Genomic DNA, 16,255 nt, shown 5'->3' on the forward strand with positions numbered 1-16,255 from the left:
GTGTGTGTGTGTGTGTGTGTGTGTGTGTGTGAGAAAGAAAGAAAGAAAGAAAGAGAGAGAGCTCTATTTTAAGGCAATGTGACGTTTCAGACTTCACACATGCTGGCAGACACTTGACAAGAACACAGCCTTGAGGAGAACACAGCCTTGAGGAGAACACAGCCTTGAGGAGAACACAGCCTTGAGGAGAACACAGCCTTGAGGAGAACACAGCCTTGAGGAGAACACAGCCTTGAGGAGAACACAGCCTTGACGAGAACACAGCCTTGAGGAGAACACAGCCTTGAGGAGAACACAGCCTTGAGGAGAACACAGCCTTGAGGAGAACACAGCCTTGAGGAGAACACAGCCTTGAGGAGAACACAGCCTTGAGGAGAACACAGCCTCGAGGAGAACACAGCCTTGAGGAGAACACAGCAAAGAATATCCTACCGACCAGCAGCCTTGGTGAATTCACTTCAATATCAAAACTCGAAAGAGAGAGAGAAAGAAAGAAAGTGAGAGAGAAAACAGAGAATGAAAGAGAGCAGGAAGAACTGAATGACTTGTTCCAAGCAGGGACCTTATTACTGCAGCGTGATCAAAAGGAGAGCTGGGTTGCCAGACATGGAGCCCCTAATCCCTCCAAAGAAGGTTGAAAATGTCTGTGGCTGTGACTCAAATATAAAAGCCTAAAAGATTCTCCTTGCATTTAAATCCATCACCCATTCATTGATTTATTTACTTTACAATTCCAGGCCGGTGAGCATCCATCCTGAAGACAGCACACGTTGAAAGCACTGTCAATAAGAATGACCCACCTTCTCCTCCCAAATGATTTGGTTCCCTCCTTCCTGTTCTGTGTGTTTGTGTTAGGGTGGAGGGAGGGGGTGAGGATACTGTTCTGTGTGTTTGTGTTAGGGTGGAGGGAGGGGGTGAGGATACTGTTCTGTGTGTTTGTGTTAGGGTGGAGGGAGGGGGTGAGGATACTGTTCTGTGTGTTTGTGTTAGGGTGGAGGGAGGGGGTGAGGATACTGTTCTGTGTGTTTGTGTTAGGGTGGAGGGAGGGGGTGAGGATACTGTTCTGTGTGTTTGTGTTAGGGTGGAGGGAGGGGGTGAGGATACTGTTCTGTGTGTTTGTGTTAGGGTGGAGGGGTGGTGAGGATACTGTTCTGTGTGTTTGTGTTAGGGTGGAGGGGTGGTGAGGATACTGTTCTGTGTGTTTGTGTTAGGGTGGAGGGGTGGTGAGGATACTGTTCTGTGTGTTTGTGTTAGGGTGGAGGGGTGGTGTGGATGCTGTTCTGTGTGTTTGTGTTAGGGTGGAGGGAGGGGGTGAGGATACTGTTCTGTGTGTTTGTGTTAGGGTGGAGGGGGTGAGGATACTGTTCTGTGTGTTTGTGTTAGGGTGGAGGGGAGGTGAGGATACTGTTCTGTGTGTTTGTGTTAGGGTGGAGGAGGTGAGGATACTGTTCTGTGTGTTTGCGTTAGGGTGGAGGGGGTGAGGATACTGTTCTGTGTGTTTGTGTTAGGGTGGATGGGGTGAGGATACTGTTCTGTGTGTTTGTGTTAGGGTGGAGGGGGTGAGGATACTGTTCTGTGTGTTTGTGTTAGGGTGGAGGGGTGGTGAGGATACTGTTCTGTGTGTTTGTGTTAGGGTGGAGGGGGTGAGGATACTGTTCTGTGTGTTTGTGTTAGGGTGGAGGGAGGGGGTGAGGATACTGTTCTGTGTGTTTGTGTTAGGGTGGAGGGGTGGTGAGGAAACTGTTCTGTGTGTTTGTGTTAGGGTGGAGGGGTGGTGAGGAAACTGTTCTGTGTGTTTGTGTTAGGGTGGAGGGGGGTGAGGATACTGTTCTGTGTGTTTGTGTTAGGGTGGAGGGGTGGTGAGGATACTGTTCTGTGTGTTTGTGTTAGGGTGGAGGGGAGGTGAGGAAACTGTTCTGTGTGTTTGTGTTAGGGTGGAGGGGGTGAGGATACTGTTCTGTGTGTTTGTGTTAGGGTGGAGGGGGTGAGGATACTGTTCTGTGTGTTTGTGTTAGGGTGGAGGGGTGGTGAGGATACTGTTCTGTGTGTTTGTGTTAGGGTGGAGGGGTGGTGAGGAAACTGTTCTGTGTGTTTGTGTTAGGGTGGAGGGGTGGTGAGGATACTGTTCTGTGTGTTTGTGTTAGGGTGGAGGGGTGGTGAGGATACTGTTCTGTGTGTTTGTGTTAGGGTGGAGGGAGGGGGTGAGGATACTGTTCTGTGTGTTTGTGTTAGGGTGGAGGGGGTGAGGATACTGTTCTGTGTGTTTGTGTTAGGGTGGAGGGGAGGTGAGGATACTGTTCTGTGTGTTTGTGTTAGGGTGGAGGGGGAGGTGAGGATACTGTTCTGTGTGTTTGTGTTAGGGTGGAGGGGGAGGTGAGGATACTGTTCTGTGTGTTTGTGTTAGGGTGGAGGGGAGGTGAGGAAACTGTTCTGTGTGTTTGTGTTAGGGTGGAGGGGAGGTGAGGAAACTGTTCTGTGTGTTTGTGTTAGGGTGGAGGGGAGGTGAGGATACTGTTCTGTGTGTTTGTGTTAGGGTGGAGGGGTGGTGAGGATACTGTTCTGTGTGTTTGTGTTAGGGTGGAGGGGGTGAGGATACTGTTCTGTGTGTTTGTGTTAGGGTGGAGGGGGTGAGGATACTGTTCTGTGTGTTTGTGTTAGGGTGGAGGGGGTGAGGATACTGTTCTGTGTGTTTGTGTTAGGGTGGAGGGGAGGTGAGGATACTGTTCTGTGTGTTTGTGTTAGGGTGGAGGGGTGGTGAGGATACTGTTCTGTGTGTTTGTGTTAGGGTGGAGGGGTGGTGAGGATACTGTTCTGTGTGTTTGTGTTAGGGTGGAGGGGGTGAGGATACTGTTCTGTGTGTTTGTGTTAGGGTGGAGGAGGTGAGGATACTGTTCTGTGTGTTTGTGTTATGGTGGAGGGGGAGGTGAGGATACTGTTCTGTGTGTTTGTGTTAGGGTGGAGGGGGAGGTGAGGATACTGTTCTGTGTGTTGGTGTTAGGGTGGAGGGGAGGTGAGGAAACTGTTCTGTGTGTTTGTGTTAGGGTGGAGGGGAGGTGAGGAAACTGTTCTGTGTGTTTGTGTTAGGGTGGAGGGGAGGTGAGGAAACTGTTCTGTGTGTTTGTGTTAGGGTGGAGGGGGTGAGGAAACTGTTCTGTGTGTTTGTGTTAGGGTGGAGGGGGTGAGGATACTGTTCTGTGTGTTTGTGTTAGGGTGGAGGGGGTGAGGATACTGTTCTGTGTGTTTGTGTTAGGGTGGAGGGGGTGAGGATACTGTTCTGTGTGTTTGTGTTAGGGTGGAGGGGGTGAGGATACTGTTCTGTGTGTTTGTGTTAGGGTGGAGGGGTGGTGAGGATACTGTTCTGTGTGTTTGTGTTAGGGTGGAGGGGGTGAGGATACTGTTCTGTGTGTTTGTGTTAGGGTGGAGGGGGTGAGGATACTGTTCTGTGTGTTTGTGTTAGGGTGGAGGGGGTGAGGATACTGTTCTGTGTGTTTGTGTTAGGGTGGAGGGGGTGAGGATACTGTTCTGTGTGTTTGTGTTAGGGTGGAGGGGGTGAGGATACTGTTCTGTGTGTTTGTGTTAGGGTGGAGGGGAGGTGAGGATACTGTTCTGTGTGTTTGTGTTAGGGTGGAGGGGTGGTGAGGATACTGTTCTGTGTGTTTGTGTTAGGGTGGAGGGGTGGTGAGGATACTGTTCTGTGTGTTGGTGTTAGGGTGGAGGGGAGGTGAGGAAACTGTTCTGTGTGTTTGTGTTAGGGTGGAGGGGAGGTGAGGAAACTGTTCTGTGTGTTTGTGTTAGGGTGGAGGGGAGGTGAGGAAACTGTTCTGTGTGTTTGTGTTAGGGTGGAGGGGGTGAGGATACTGTTCTGTGTGTTTGTGTTAGGGTGGAGGGGTGGTGAGGAAACTGTTCTGTGTGTTTGTGTTAGGGTGGAGGGGTGGTGAGGAAACTGTTCTGTGTGTTTGTGTTAGGGTGGAGGGGGTGAGGATACTGTTCTGTGTGTTTGTGTTAGGGTGGAGGGGTGGTGAGGATACTGTTCTGTGTGTTTGTGTTAGGGTGGAGGGGTGGTGAGGAAACTGTTCTGTGTGTTTGTGTTAGGGTGGAGGGGTGGTGAGGATACTGTTCTGTGTGTTTGTGTTAGGGTGGAGGGGAGGTGAGGAAACTGTTCTGTGTGTTTGTGTTAGGGTGGAGGGGGTGAGGATACTGTTCTGTGTGTTTGTGTTAGGGTGGAGGGGGTGAGGATACTGTTCTGTGTGTTTGTGTTAGGGTGGAGGGGTGGTGAGGATACTGTTCTGTGTGTTTGTGTTAGGGTGGAGGGGTGGTGAGGAAACTGTTCTGTGTGTTTGTGTTAGGGTGGAGGGGTGGTGAGGATACTGTTCTGTGTGTTTGTGTTAGGGTGGAGGGGTGGTGAGGATACTGTTCTGTGTGTTTGTGTTAGGGTGGAGGGGGTGAGGATACTGTTCTGTGTGTTTGTGTTAGGGTGGAGGGGGTGAGGATACTGTTCTGTGTGTTTGTGTTAGGGTGGAGGGGGTGAGGATACTGTTCTGTGTGTTTGTGTTAGGGTGGAGGGGGTGAGGATACTGTTCTGTGTGTTTGTGTTAGGGTGGAGGGGGTGAGGATACTGTTCTGTGTGTTTGTGTGTGACCTGGTGAAGTCCTCCTCGTCCTCTCTCTTCTGTCGGAGCTGTCTGGGCTGGGCCATGTTAGCCCAGTTGGGCAGAGACTGGAGCAGTCGGCTGATGTCCTCGTCCTTAGACCACGACGCACTGATGGTCAGCTTCTCCTCACACTGGACTATGCCCCTGGGACACACAGGACAGAGAGAGATCATCAACTGTATAGTACAGACAGACAGCATAGCATGAGGGTGGATGGAGACAAATTGCCTGCATGAGGATAACTGCTTAGCTGGATCAGTGCTTGAGTCCACAGAACCACCCATCAACACAGCAGGCAGCTGAGGCACAGTGTTTCCACACCCATAGAGGGAGTAACACCTAGTCAGGTGAGAGGAGAGGTAGAGGGGTAGAGGGGTAGAGGAGAGGTAGAGGGGTAGAGGAGGGGTAGAGGGTACAGGGGTAGAGGAGAGGTAGAGGAGAGGTGGAGGGTAGAGGGGTAGAGGAGAGGTAGAGGGTAGAGGGGTAGAGGAGGGGTAGAGGGTACAGGGGTAGAGGAGAGGTAGAGGGTAGAGGAGAGGTAGAGGGGTAGAGGAGAGGTAGAGGGTAGAGGACGGAGGGGTAGAGGAGAGGTAGAGGGTAGAGGACGGAGGGGTAGAGGATATGGGGGTAGAGGACAGAGGGGTAGAGGACGGAGGGGTAGAGGATATGGGGGTAGAGGAAGGGAGTAGAGGATGGGGGGTAGAGGATATGGGGGTAGAGGAAGGGAGTAGAGGATGGGGGGTAGAGGAAGGGAGTAGAGGATGGGGGGTAGAGGAAGGGAGTAGAGGATTGGGGGGTAGAGGATGGGAGTAGAGGATTGGGGGGTAGAGGAAGGGAGTAGAGGATTGGGGGGTAGAGGAAGGGAGTAGAGGATTGGGGGGTAGAGGAAGGGAGTAGAGGATGGGGGGTAGAGGAAGGGAGGAGAGGATTGGGGGGTAGAGGATGGGAGTAGAGGATTGGGGGGTAGAGGAAGGGAGTAGAGGATGGGGGGTAGAGGAAGGGAGTAGAGGATGGGGGGTAGAGGAAGGGAGTAGAGGATTGGGGGGTAGAGGATGGGAGTAGAGGATTGGGGGGTAGAGGAAGGGAGTAGAGGATTGGGGGGTAGAGGAAGGGAGTAGAGGATTGGGGGGTAGAGGAAGGGAGTAGAGGATGGGGGTAGAGGAAGGGAGTAGAGGATGGGGGTAGAGGAAGGGAGTAGAGGATGGGGGGTAGAGGAAGGGAGGAGAGGATTGGGGGGTAGAGGAAGGGAGTAGAGGATGGGGGTAGAGGAAGGGAGTAGAGGATTGGGGGGTAGAGGAAGGGAGTAGAGGATGGGGGGGTAGAGGAAGGGAGTAGAGGATGGGGGGTAGAGGAAGGGAGTAGAGGATGGGGGGTAGAGGAAGGGAGTAGAGGATGGGGGGTAGAGGAAGGGAGTAGAGGATGGGGGGTAGAGAATGGGAGTAGAGGATTGGGGGGTAGAGGAAGGGAGTAGAGGATGGGGGGTAGAGGAAGGGAGTAGAGGATGGGGGTAGAGGATGGGAGTAGAGGATGGGGGGTAGAGGATGGGAGTAGAGGATTGGGGGGTAGAGGAAGGGAGTAGAGGATGGGGGGTAGAGGAAGGGAGTAGAGGATGGGGGGTAGAGGATGGGAGTAGAGGATGGGGGGTAGAGGATGGGAGTAGAGGATTGGGGGGTAGAGGAAGGGAGTAGAGGATGGGGGGTAGAGGAAGGGAGTAGAGGATGGGGGTATAGAGGATGGGAGTAGAGGATGGGGGGTAGAGGATGGGAGTAGAGGATTGGGGGGTAGAGGAAGGGAGTAGAGGATGGGGGGTAGAGGAAGGGAGTAGAGGATGGGGGGTAGAGGAAGGGAGTAGAGGATGGGGGTAGAGGATGGGAGTAGAGGATTGGGGGGTAGAGGATGGGAGTAGAGGATTGGGGGGTAGAGGATGGGAGTAGAGGATTGGGGGGTAGAGGAAGGGAGTAGAGGATGGGGGTAGAGGAAGGGAGTAGAGGATTGGGGGTAGAGGATGGGAGTAGAGGATTGGGGGGTAGAGGATGGGAGTAGAGGATTGGTGGGTAGAGGAAGGGAGTAGAGGATTGGGGGGTAGAGGATGGGAGTAGAGGATTTGGGGGTAGAGGATTTGGGGGTAGAGGATGGGAGTAGAGGATTTGGGGGTAGAGGAAGGGAGTAGAGGATTGGGGGGTAGAGGAGGGGCGGCAGAGCGCTGGTTCTCCATCTGCACATAGGTCAGCCTAAACCTAAGCCTGGGGTTCAGCCAGATGAAGACAAGCACAGCACAGGTGTGAGGGTGTGTCAGAGAGAGCACTGCTGAAGTCCAATATACACTCAAGCAGAACAAACTGACAGTTTGAGTTTCTATACCTTCTAGCAAGGAAGAGAGGAACCACTTTCCTCATGCTGGTCCTGAGTCAGTCTAACTCTTACCTGTATGAGGTGTTGCAGACCTCCCTGTTATCCTTCAGCTGGTCCTGAGTCAGTCTAACTCTTACCTGTATGAGGTGTTGCAGACCTCCTTGTACTCCTTCAGCTGGTCCTGAGTCAGTCTAACTCTTACCTGTATGAGGTGTTGCAGACCTCCTTGTACTCCTTCAGCTGGTCCTGAGTCAGTCTAACTCTTACCTGTATGAGGTGTTGCAGACCTCCTTGTACTCCTTCAGCTGGTCCTGAGTCAGTCTAACTCTTACCTGTATGAGGTGTTGCAGACCTCCTTGTTCTCCTTCAGCTGGTCCTGAGTCAGTCTAACTCTTACCTGTATGAGGTGTTGCAGACCTCCTTGTACTCCTTCAGCTTGTCACAGACCATCTCCAGGAACTGGTTGGAGTAGGCACTCAGGTCCTGCATCAGAGTCATCAGGTCCTGGATGGACTTCTCCACTACTACTGTGCTCTGGAGAGGACACACAAATACAGGCTTAATACATTCAGAATTATACATGAAATGTTTCATTTCAGGCAGAACTAATAAAGCTCCTTACATGGAGGTAGAGAATATGTTTCAGCTGTTAATACTTATAGACACGAGTGAAACTATGTTTTGCTCTTTGTTCTCATTATAAAAAAGAACGCAGTTCAAATTATATATCAAATAAAGAAATAAATATGAGACATATTGTGGTTTGACAATGTGAAAGAGTCCTAACCTCATCCCACATAACATGTTTCATTTCAACCACAAAACTGTCACTGTCGCCTCAGCTCTGAGCCCAGTGATCCTTGTAATTCAGCCACTCCCTTGTCCTCCCTTAACCAGGAAACATATCACTGAGTCCCAAATGACACCCTATTCCCTATATAGTGCACTACTTTTGACCAGGTCCCAGGGCTCTGGACAAAGGTAGTACACTATATAGGGAATATGGTGCCATTTGGGATGCAGTATCTCCTTACAGCCACCAGAAGGAGAGCAGATGCAGTGTAACACCAGTGTTGAGGAGTGGGACTGTCAAGTCTCTCCTGTCCGATGTGCAAAGCCGTCAGCAAGCAACCAATCTAATACAATGACTATTATTCTCCTGTCAGGGACTGGATGCTGTTGGGAGCTTGTCATTGTCAACGATATACCACCGTGTCAGAGGAGTGGCAGGAGGTGTGTGTGAGAGAGAGAGAGATCAGGTGAGTGTGTGTGTAGGTGTGTACCTATGCCTACACGCATGACAAGATCCCCAGCGAGCTCTGACAAAACTACAGTCATTACAGGTTAGCCAGAGTAGTGTTACAAATAGCAGGACGGAAGCAGACACTTCAACACACACACACACCTACCTAACTTGACACCACTGCCACAGACCTACACTACATGACCAGAAGTATTTGGACATCTGCTCGTCGAACATCTCATTCCAAAATCATGAGCATTATTATGGAGTTAGTCCCCCCTTTGCTGGATGTTGGAACATTGCTGCGGGGCCTGGCTCGCAGTCGGCGTTCTAATTCATCCCAAAGTTGTTCAATGCGGTTGAGGTCAGGGCTCTGCGCAAGCCAGTCAAGTTCTTCCACACTGATCTCGACAAACCTTTTCTGTATGGCCCTCGCTTTGTGCACGGGGGCACTGTCATGCTGAAACAGGAAAGGGCCTTCCGCAAACTGTTGCCACAAAGTTGGAAGCACAGAATCGTCTAGAATGTCATTGTATGCTTTACACCACTCTAGCCGACGCTTGGCATTGCACACGGTGAGCTTAGGCTGCTCTGCCATGGAAACCAGTTATTGTGTTGACGTTGCTTTCAGAGGCAGTTTGGAACTTGGTAGTGACTGTTGCAACCAAGGACAGAGGATATTTACTCGCTTCAGCACTCGGCGGTCCCGTTCTGTGAGCTTGTGTGGCCTACCACTTCGTGGCTGATCCGTTGTTGCTCCTAGACGTTTCCACTTCACAATAACAGCACTTACAGTTGCCCGGGGCAGCTCTAGCAGGGCAGAAATTTGATACACTGACTTGTTGGAAAGGTGGCATCCTATGACGGTGCCATGCTGAAAGTCACTGAGCTCTTCAGTAAGGCCATCCTACTGCCAATGTTTGTCTATGGAGAGTGCATGGCTGTGTGCACGATCTAATGCACTTGTCAGCAATCGGTGAGGCTGAAATAGCCAAATCCACTAATTTAAAAGGGTGTCCACATACTTTTGTATATATAGTGTATATTATTTTGTCACAGCAGTGTTATAACGCATGTCATAAACCACCATAAGAGCCGACTTCACACACTGTCATCGCTGTCTTTGAAATAAAACCTGATATATAAGTTGACCTCTCTTCGTCCCCTCTTAACAGGTCTGTCCATTCTTGCCACTAGATAAGAAGAGCATTGAAAATAAAGTTGTCGTCCAATGAGGGAGGGTGGCGGGTAAAATAAAATCAAAATAATGTTGTGGACGGCAGTTAGCTGAAACACCTTGTGGGTCCAAATGTCAACAGGATATAGCAGAGGTAAGACACAAAGGGAAACCCACTGAGAACAGAGTACTGATCTAGAATCAGATGATATGGACAGGAAGGACCTGGACCTAGATCAGCACTCCTACTCTGGGATGCTTTGTGAGTACAGGCCCTAGTGATCTGACTCACCATGTTCATGAAACACTAAAATCATGACTCTTAAGGTGTCAAAGTACAGTTTGTATACAGATGCTTGTATTTGTACACACATACTATTGGGAGTGGATGTGTATACTAGTGGCAGTATGTACAGTCATTAGGACACCCGTTTCCCTGGCTACTGGTGACCAGTGAGGAACAACTATCTTCTTTGCTCTTACTTGAATGATTTACTTATTTTTCTTCTCTCACTATTTTCTATAATGTCCATTCATTTCATCTGGTATTTTATCAATACAAATGCATTTCTTAGCATCAAAGGTTTGTGTGTGAGTTGTTTTTGTGGGTTAGACCAAGACAAAGTGAGTTTGATAAAGACCGATACAAGCGTACACAGTGGAGTGGTCCATTGAAACTCACTAGCATTAGCCACGGCAGTGCTAACCGCCAGTTTAGACGTAGCACAGTTCTTCAAAGCGCGTAAGAAGCAGCAGCAGTATTGGTTAGCAGTGGCAGCTGGCTGTACCAACTCTTACACTGTTGAAGATGCCCAGCTGGCAACAGTGGCAGGGTGTAGTCAGCAGGGACCAGCAGTGGCCTGAACAGGGCAGGTACTGATTAAAGGGACTACTGGCTGGCCCCCTGGTCCCTCTCCCTGCTGGGGGGTAATGATCTGTAGCGCTGCCCATACCCAGAGCTCCACAAGGCTGGTCCCTGTCATGAAACTCCGCCAGGGGACCCCCCCAGTCCCATTGCCCCCTGCCAGCCTGACAGAGGAGAGCAGGGACCCATTCACTCAGCAGGGGAGGGCTGGCACTTCTAGACACAAGCAGACGTACAGGCACGTGCACAGTCGAACACACACAGTACACACACAGTACACACACAGAGACTCCAGAACCCCCAGTGAGTGTGTGATGGAGCCAGGAAGAGGACTCTATTTGTCATCACAGAGACGATGGAAGGAGTTGCTGTGAGAGCCAAGGAGATGATGGCCATCCTGCTATTGGGTAAGAACTAAAGCCAACTCCAATGAATCAGCCATACAACTGTTACCTTTCACTATCAAATCACCTTCAGCTGCTAAAAAACTTAAAAGAATGAACGATTAAATCTTTCCCTTTTGACCTCTCTCTTTCTTTCTCTCTCTTTCCTTGGTGTTCAAACACTAAGTCCACTATTCTTTCTCTCTCCTACTATGAGTTAGTGAGGCTGGATATCAGCAGGTCAGGAATGGTAAACAATGGATCCCAGATCTATTACTCCTGGAACAAATGCTCTGGCTCCGCTCGCCTTGTCTAATTCTGCTCATTTAACATAGCCATTCGTCTTAGCAGCAGATATCATTAAAAAGTAATCAAGGGCCGCAGATTGAGAGAAGGAGAGAGAGAGAGAGAGAATTCACAGAGGTCTTGACAACAGTGGGACCTCTCCATCTTATTTAACTGTTACACGAGGAGGAGACAAAATGCATTCTGGGGGCTGGTGAAACTTCTCCCACGAGACAACTTTATTGACAACTCTTTCCACAAACACTCTAGCTTTAAGCAACAGCCTCACAGTCACACTCTCTCTAGTACTCCTCTACCAAATGCATTAAAACCAAAGCACACACACAAACACAGTGAAACATGGCTGACTTGCACTTTCCACTTCTTTTTGTTCTATTTTGTGTCGGAGCCTAGCTGAAAGCAAATTTAATTGAGGCCGGCGATACACAAAATGGGTCTAGAAATTCAGCAATTTACCGGCGTAAATTCCGTCAGAGTGTGAAAGGCCCCATCTCTGAGAGCTAATGATGAAGAGTGCACAGTGAGCACTCAGACTGTCGTGTCATTGGCTGCCGCCGTTAATGCAGTGGTATCGCCATAGAAATGCCTGAGCAGGTGATAATAGCAGTTATTAGAGTTGTAAACACTCCAGAACACAGGCGAGAGCAGGGGAGGTATCCGGCGTAAGTGGCGGGATGTGTCCTTGATGACTTTGAAGCTCTAGTGTGATAATAGTACACTAGTCATCTTCCTATAAAGAGAGTGATCTAAGGAACAGTTTCTCTCATTCCTCTCACTGATTGTGATGATAGAGGACATATTGAGCATTGTTGGACCTTGAGTGCATCAGGGTGTCCTGAGTGAAATAGCGAAAGGAACTTAAAGCTGCCATGATGCACTCTGGTCAAAAACTGGTTGAATCAACGTCGTTTCAATGTAATTTCAACCCCAAAAATCTATTTGATGACGTTGAATCAATGTGGAAAACAGATTGGATTAGCAAAACAGAAATCCAATGACATGGTGTCATTTTTGGTTGATTTCACTTTGAATTCACGTTAGTTGACAACTCAACCAGATGTAAATCAGAACTAGACGTTGAACTGCTGTCTGCCCAGTGGATGCTCTCTATTGAACGGCCCACTACTAGGCCTTGCCATATTGCTGAAACTGTGGAATTGATCAAATAAAATGGTATTAATGTACAGTCTGAATTGACATGGAAACTATCCCAAATCTTCTACCCCTGTACTGCTGTCCTGTCTCTGTTACGAACAGATCCACACATTCAAGGTATTGTAGAGGGGTCTGGAGTGGGCTGTAAAGGGGCTCAGTCGTGCCCCTGAAACGGGTCAGGGGGTTTCCCCATTAATCGAGGGGCGGCCCCCATGGATGGAAAGGGCTAGAGCATTTAACCCTGTGTGTTCCGCCAGGTCACTCTCATCACTGACCCAAAACCGCTGACTCCTGTGTCGGCTGTGACTCGTGTCACCCCACATTCAAGTCTGCAGGCAGGGTCCTACAAACACAAATAACACGCTCATACACACACACACACACACACACACACACACACACACACACACACACACACACACACACACACACACACACACACACACTGAAGTAGCAGAAGCATGTGAGCCGTCCGGCGTGTGAAGAGGGAGTCTCAGAGGCGTGAGGCCATGCTGACGTTGATGAATGATCTGCCAGACGCTGTCCTACTCATGTGTGACTCCCCTTTACCCCAGTGAGGGAGGGCTGTGTGTTTGGTTATGAAAGGGTAGATTCTCTTTGTATACGTGTTTGTTCCAGTGTTTGTGCGCATGCATATGTGGGTGTGTAAGGTTGTAAAAGAGTTGATTATCTTTCTATGTGTGTTTGTTCCACGCCTGTATGCGTGCGTGTGCTCACGCAGTAAATTGTAAATAACATATGCAGTAGTTCTGCAAACAAACCTTGGCTGGATGTCATTAGGCATGTTCGGCCCTGCTTCAATCTAAATTGAAATATAAACTTTCTCTCCCTCTCCCTCCCTCCTGTTTGAGGATTGGTGTTCACTTCACAGGAACGATTCAGTGTTTGTGTCCAATTGGCACCCTAACCCCTACATAGTGCACTACTTTTGACCAGAACCCTATGAGCCCTGGTCAAAAGTAGTGCAATATAATGGGAATAGGGCGCCATTTAAGATGTAAACAGTCACATGACAATGAAATGTCACTAAAAAAAGCTTCTTCGAGGCCTCTTCATAGAAGAGTGGAAAACACCTATCACAAGCTGTCACCTCCGATCACGTCAAATCAAAGGCCTCTCTGGCGAGTTAAAGTGCAGATCATAGCCAATCAGCACCCGCTGTTAGTGTTTACATCAGTGAATGCATCCAACCAACTACTTCTCTAATGGAATGATGCACAAATTGAGAGCGGAATGTCATAGTTCCTCACAGAGAGATGCTTATTTACAACCTCAGCTCTCTGTAACTGGAAAAAGACCAACATGTATTGTATTCTTATTCACATACATTCATGCATGATGAACTAATGAAAGGGTTTGGATAATGTATGGATCAAGCCAACAGCATGTGCACAGTAGGGTTGAATATTTTCCCGGTATTTTAGAAAATGTTCCATCCCAAGAACAAATCACTAGAAGCTGCCGACGGCTTTCACTTCTCTTCACGAACGTTGACTGGTTATTGATCTGAACAAATAACTGCTATAACCTACCACCATCGCACTCTGTTCTTTCAAACTCCCCATTTATTCTATTGGCTGCTGTATTTAACATTCACCTGACAAGAGCAAGCCTGCATCCCTCTTCAAATATTCAATTAGTATAAGAAATACTTATAAAAACATCCGTCAAGCAATTCTAGGCTATGTTTTCCTGGGACAGCAAGAGCTAAGGGGTGTTTTATTAAGGAGAGAAGCCAGCGGAGTGCAGGTGCATATTGCCCAAGAGACAAAGGCTGTAAATTAGAAGCTTACGCATTACCCATCATTCATTAGCTAAATATAAGGCTAATACTGCATTACATTAATTACCTGAAAGAGGTAGGATAACACGTTGATATATTGAGATATATACAGTGGCAAGAAAAAGTATATGAACCCTTTGGAAATACCTAGATTTCTGCATAAATTGGTCATCAAATTTGATCTGATCTTCATCTAGGTCACAACAATAGATAAACACAGTCTGCTTATACTAATAACACAACCAACTATACGTTTTCATGTCTTTATTGAACACACCATGTAAACATTCACAGTGCAGGGTGGAAAAAGTATGTGAACCCTTGGATTTAATAACTGGTTGACCCTCCTTTGGCAGCAACAACCTCAACCAAACGTTTTCTGTAGTTGTGGACCAGACCTGCACAACGGTCAGGAGACATTTTGGACCATTCCTCTTTAGAAAACCGTTTCAGTTCAGCAATATTCTTGGGATGTCTGGTGTGAACCACTCTTGAGGTCATGCCACACCATCTCAATCAGGTTGAGGTCAGGACTGACTGGGCCACTCCAGAAGACATATTTTCTTCTGTTGAAGCCAATCTGTTGTTGATTTACTTCTGTGATTTGGGTGTTGCATCACCCAACTTCTGTTGAGCTTCAATTGGTGGACAGATAGCCTTACATTCTCCTGCAAAATGTCTTGATATACTTGGGAATTCATTTTTCCTTCGATGATAGCAAGCTATCCAGGCCCTGAGGCAGGAAAGCAGTCCCAAATCATGATGCTCCCTCCACCATACTTTACAGTTGGGATGAGGTTTTGATGGTGGTGTGCTGTGCCTTTTTTTCTCCACAAATAGTGTTGTGTGTTCCTTCCAAACAACTCAACTGAAGTTTCATCTGTTCACAGAATATTTTGCCAGTAGTGCTGTGGAACATCCAGGTGCACTTTTGCAAACTTCAGACGCGCAGCAATGTTTTTTTTTGGACAGCAGTGGCTTCTTCCGTGGTGTCCTCCCATGAACACCATTCTTGTTTAGTGTTTTACGTATCGTAGACTCGTCAAAAGAGATGTTAGCATGTTCCAGAGACTTCTGTAAGTCTTTAGCTGACACTCTAGGATTCTTCTTAACCTCATCGAGCATTCTGCGCTGTGCTCTTGCAGTCATCTTTGCAGGATGGCCACTCCTAGGGAGAGTAGAAACAGTGCTGAACTTTCTCCATTTATAGACAATGTGTCTTACCATGGACTGATGAACATCAAGGCTTTTAGAGATACTTTTGTAAACCTTTCCAGCTTTATGCAAGTCAACAACTCTTAATCTTAGGTCTTCTGAGATTTATTTTGTTCAAGGCATGGTTCACATCAGGCAATACTTCTTGCGAATAGCAAACTCAAATTTTGTGAGTATTTTTTATAGGGCAACCTCTAACCAACATCTCCAATCTTGTCTCATTGATAGGACTTTTGGAGAAGTCATTAGCCTAGGGGTTCACATACCTTTTCCAACCTACACTGTGAATGTTTAAATGACGTATTCAATATAGACAAGAAAAATACAATAATGTGTGTGTTATTAGTTTAAGGAGACTGTTTGGCTATTGTTGTGACTTAGATGAAGATCAGATCAAATTTGATGACTAATTTATGCAGAAATCCAGGTAATTCCAAAGGGTTCACATACTTTTTCTTGCCACTGTATACAGTGCATTTGTAAAGTATTCAGACCCCTTGACTTTTTCCACATCTGTTACGTTACAGCCTTATTCTCAAATTATTATTTTTGAAATGTCCTCATCAATCTACACACAATACCATATAATGACAAAGTGAAAACAAAAATGTCTAAAAACATGTTTTTGCTTCATCATTATGGGGTATTGTGTGTAGATTGAAGAGGAGAAAAAAACCAATTCAATCCATTTTAGAGGCTGTAACGTAACAAAATGTGGAAAAAGTCAAGGGGTGTGAATACTTTCTGAATGCACTGTGTGGGTGTGTGTATATACACACTACCGTTCAAAAGTTTGGGGTCACTTGGAAAAATCCTTGTTTTTGAAAGAAAAGCACATTTTTGTCCATTAAAATAACATCAAATTGATCAGAAATACAGTGTAGACATTGTTAATGTTGTAAATGACTATCGTAGCTGAAAACGGAATACTTTTTATGGAATATCTACATAGGCATACAGAGGACCATTATCAGCAACCATCACTCCAGTGTTCCAATGGCACGTTGTGTTAGCTAATCCAAGTTTAGCATTTTAAAATGGATCATTAGAAAACCCTTTTGCAATTATGTTAGCATAGCTGAAATCTGTTGTTCTGATTAAAGA

The 16,255-nt window shown here is 47.5% G+C and overlaps 1 protein-coding gene across 2 annotated transcripts in view; it reads right to left on the reverse strand.

Annotated features, from left to right (window-relative positions):
* LOC106609608 (exocyst complex component 4) overlaps positions 1–16,255 on the reverse strand; it is a 260,309-nt gene that overhangs the window by 55,264 nt on the left and 188,790 nt on the right. For both annotated transcript variants that reach the window (XM_045722267.2, XM_045722266.2), the window contains exons 12-13: positions 7,401–7,537; positions 4,640–4,795 (exon numbers count right to left, since the gene is read on the reverse strand). In XM_045722267.2, coding sequence (XP_045578223.1) covers positions 4,640–4,795; positions 7,401–7,537 — 293 coding nt within the window. The remainder of the gene's footprint in view (positions 1–4,639; positions 4,796–7,400; positions 7,538–16,255) is intronic.

The sequence above is a fragment of the Salmo salar genome, chromosome 07, assembly GCF_965601325.2.
Source record: "Salmo salar chromosome 07, fSalSal1, whole genome shotgun sequence".
Lineage (NCBI taxonomy): Eukaryota > Metazoa > Chordata > Actinopteri > Salmoniformes > Salmonidae > Salmo > Salmo salar.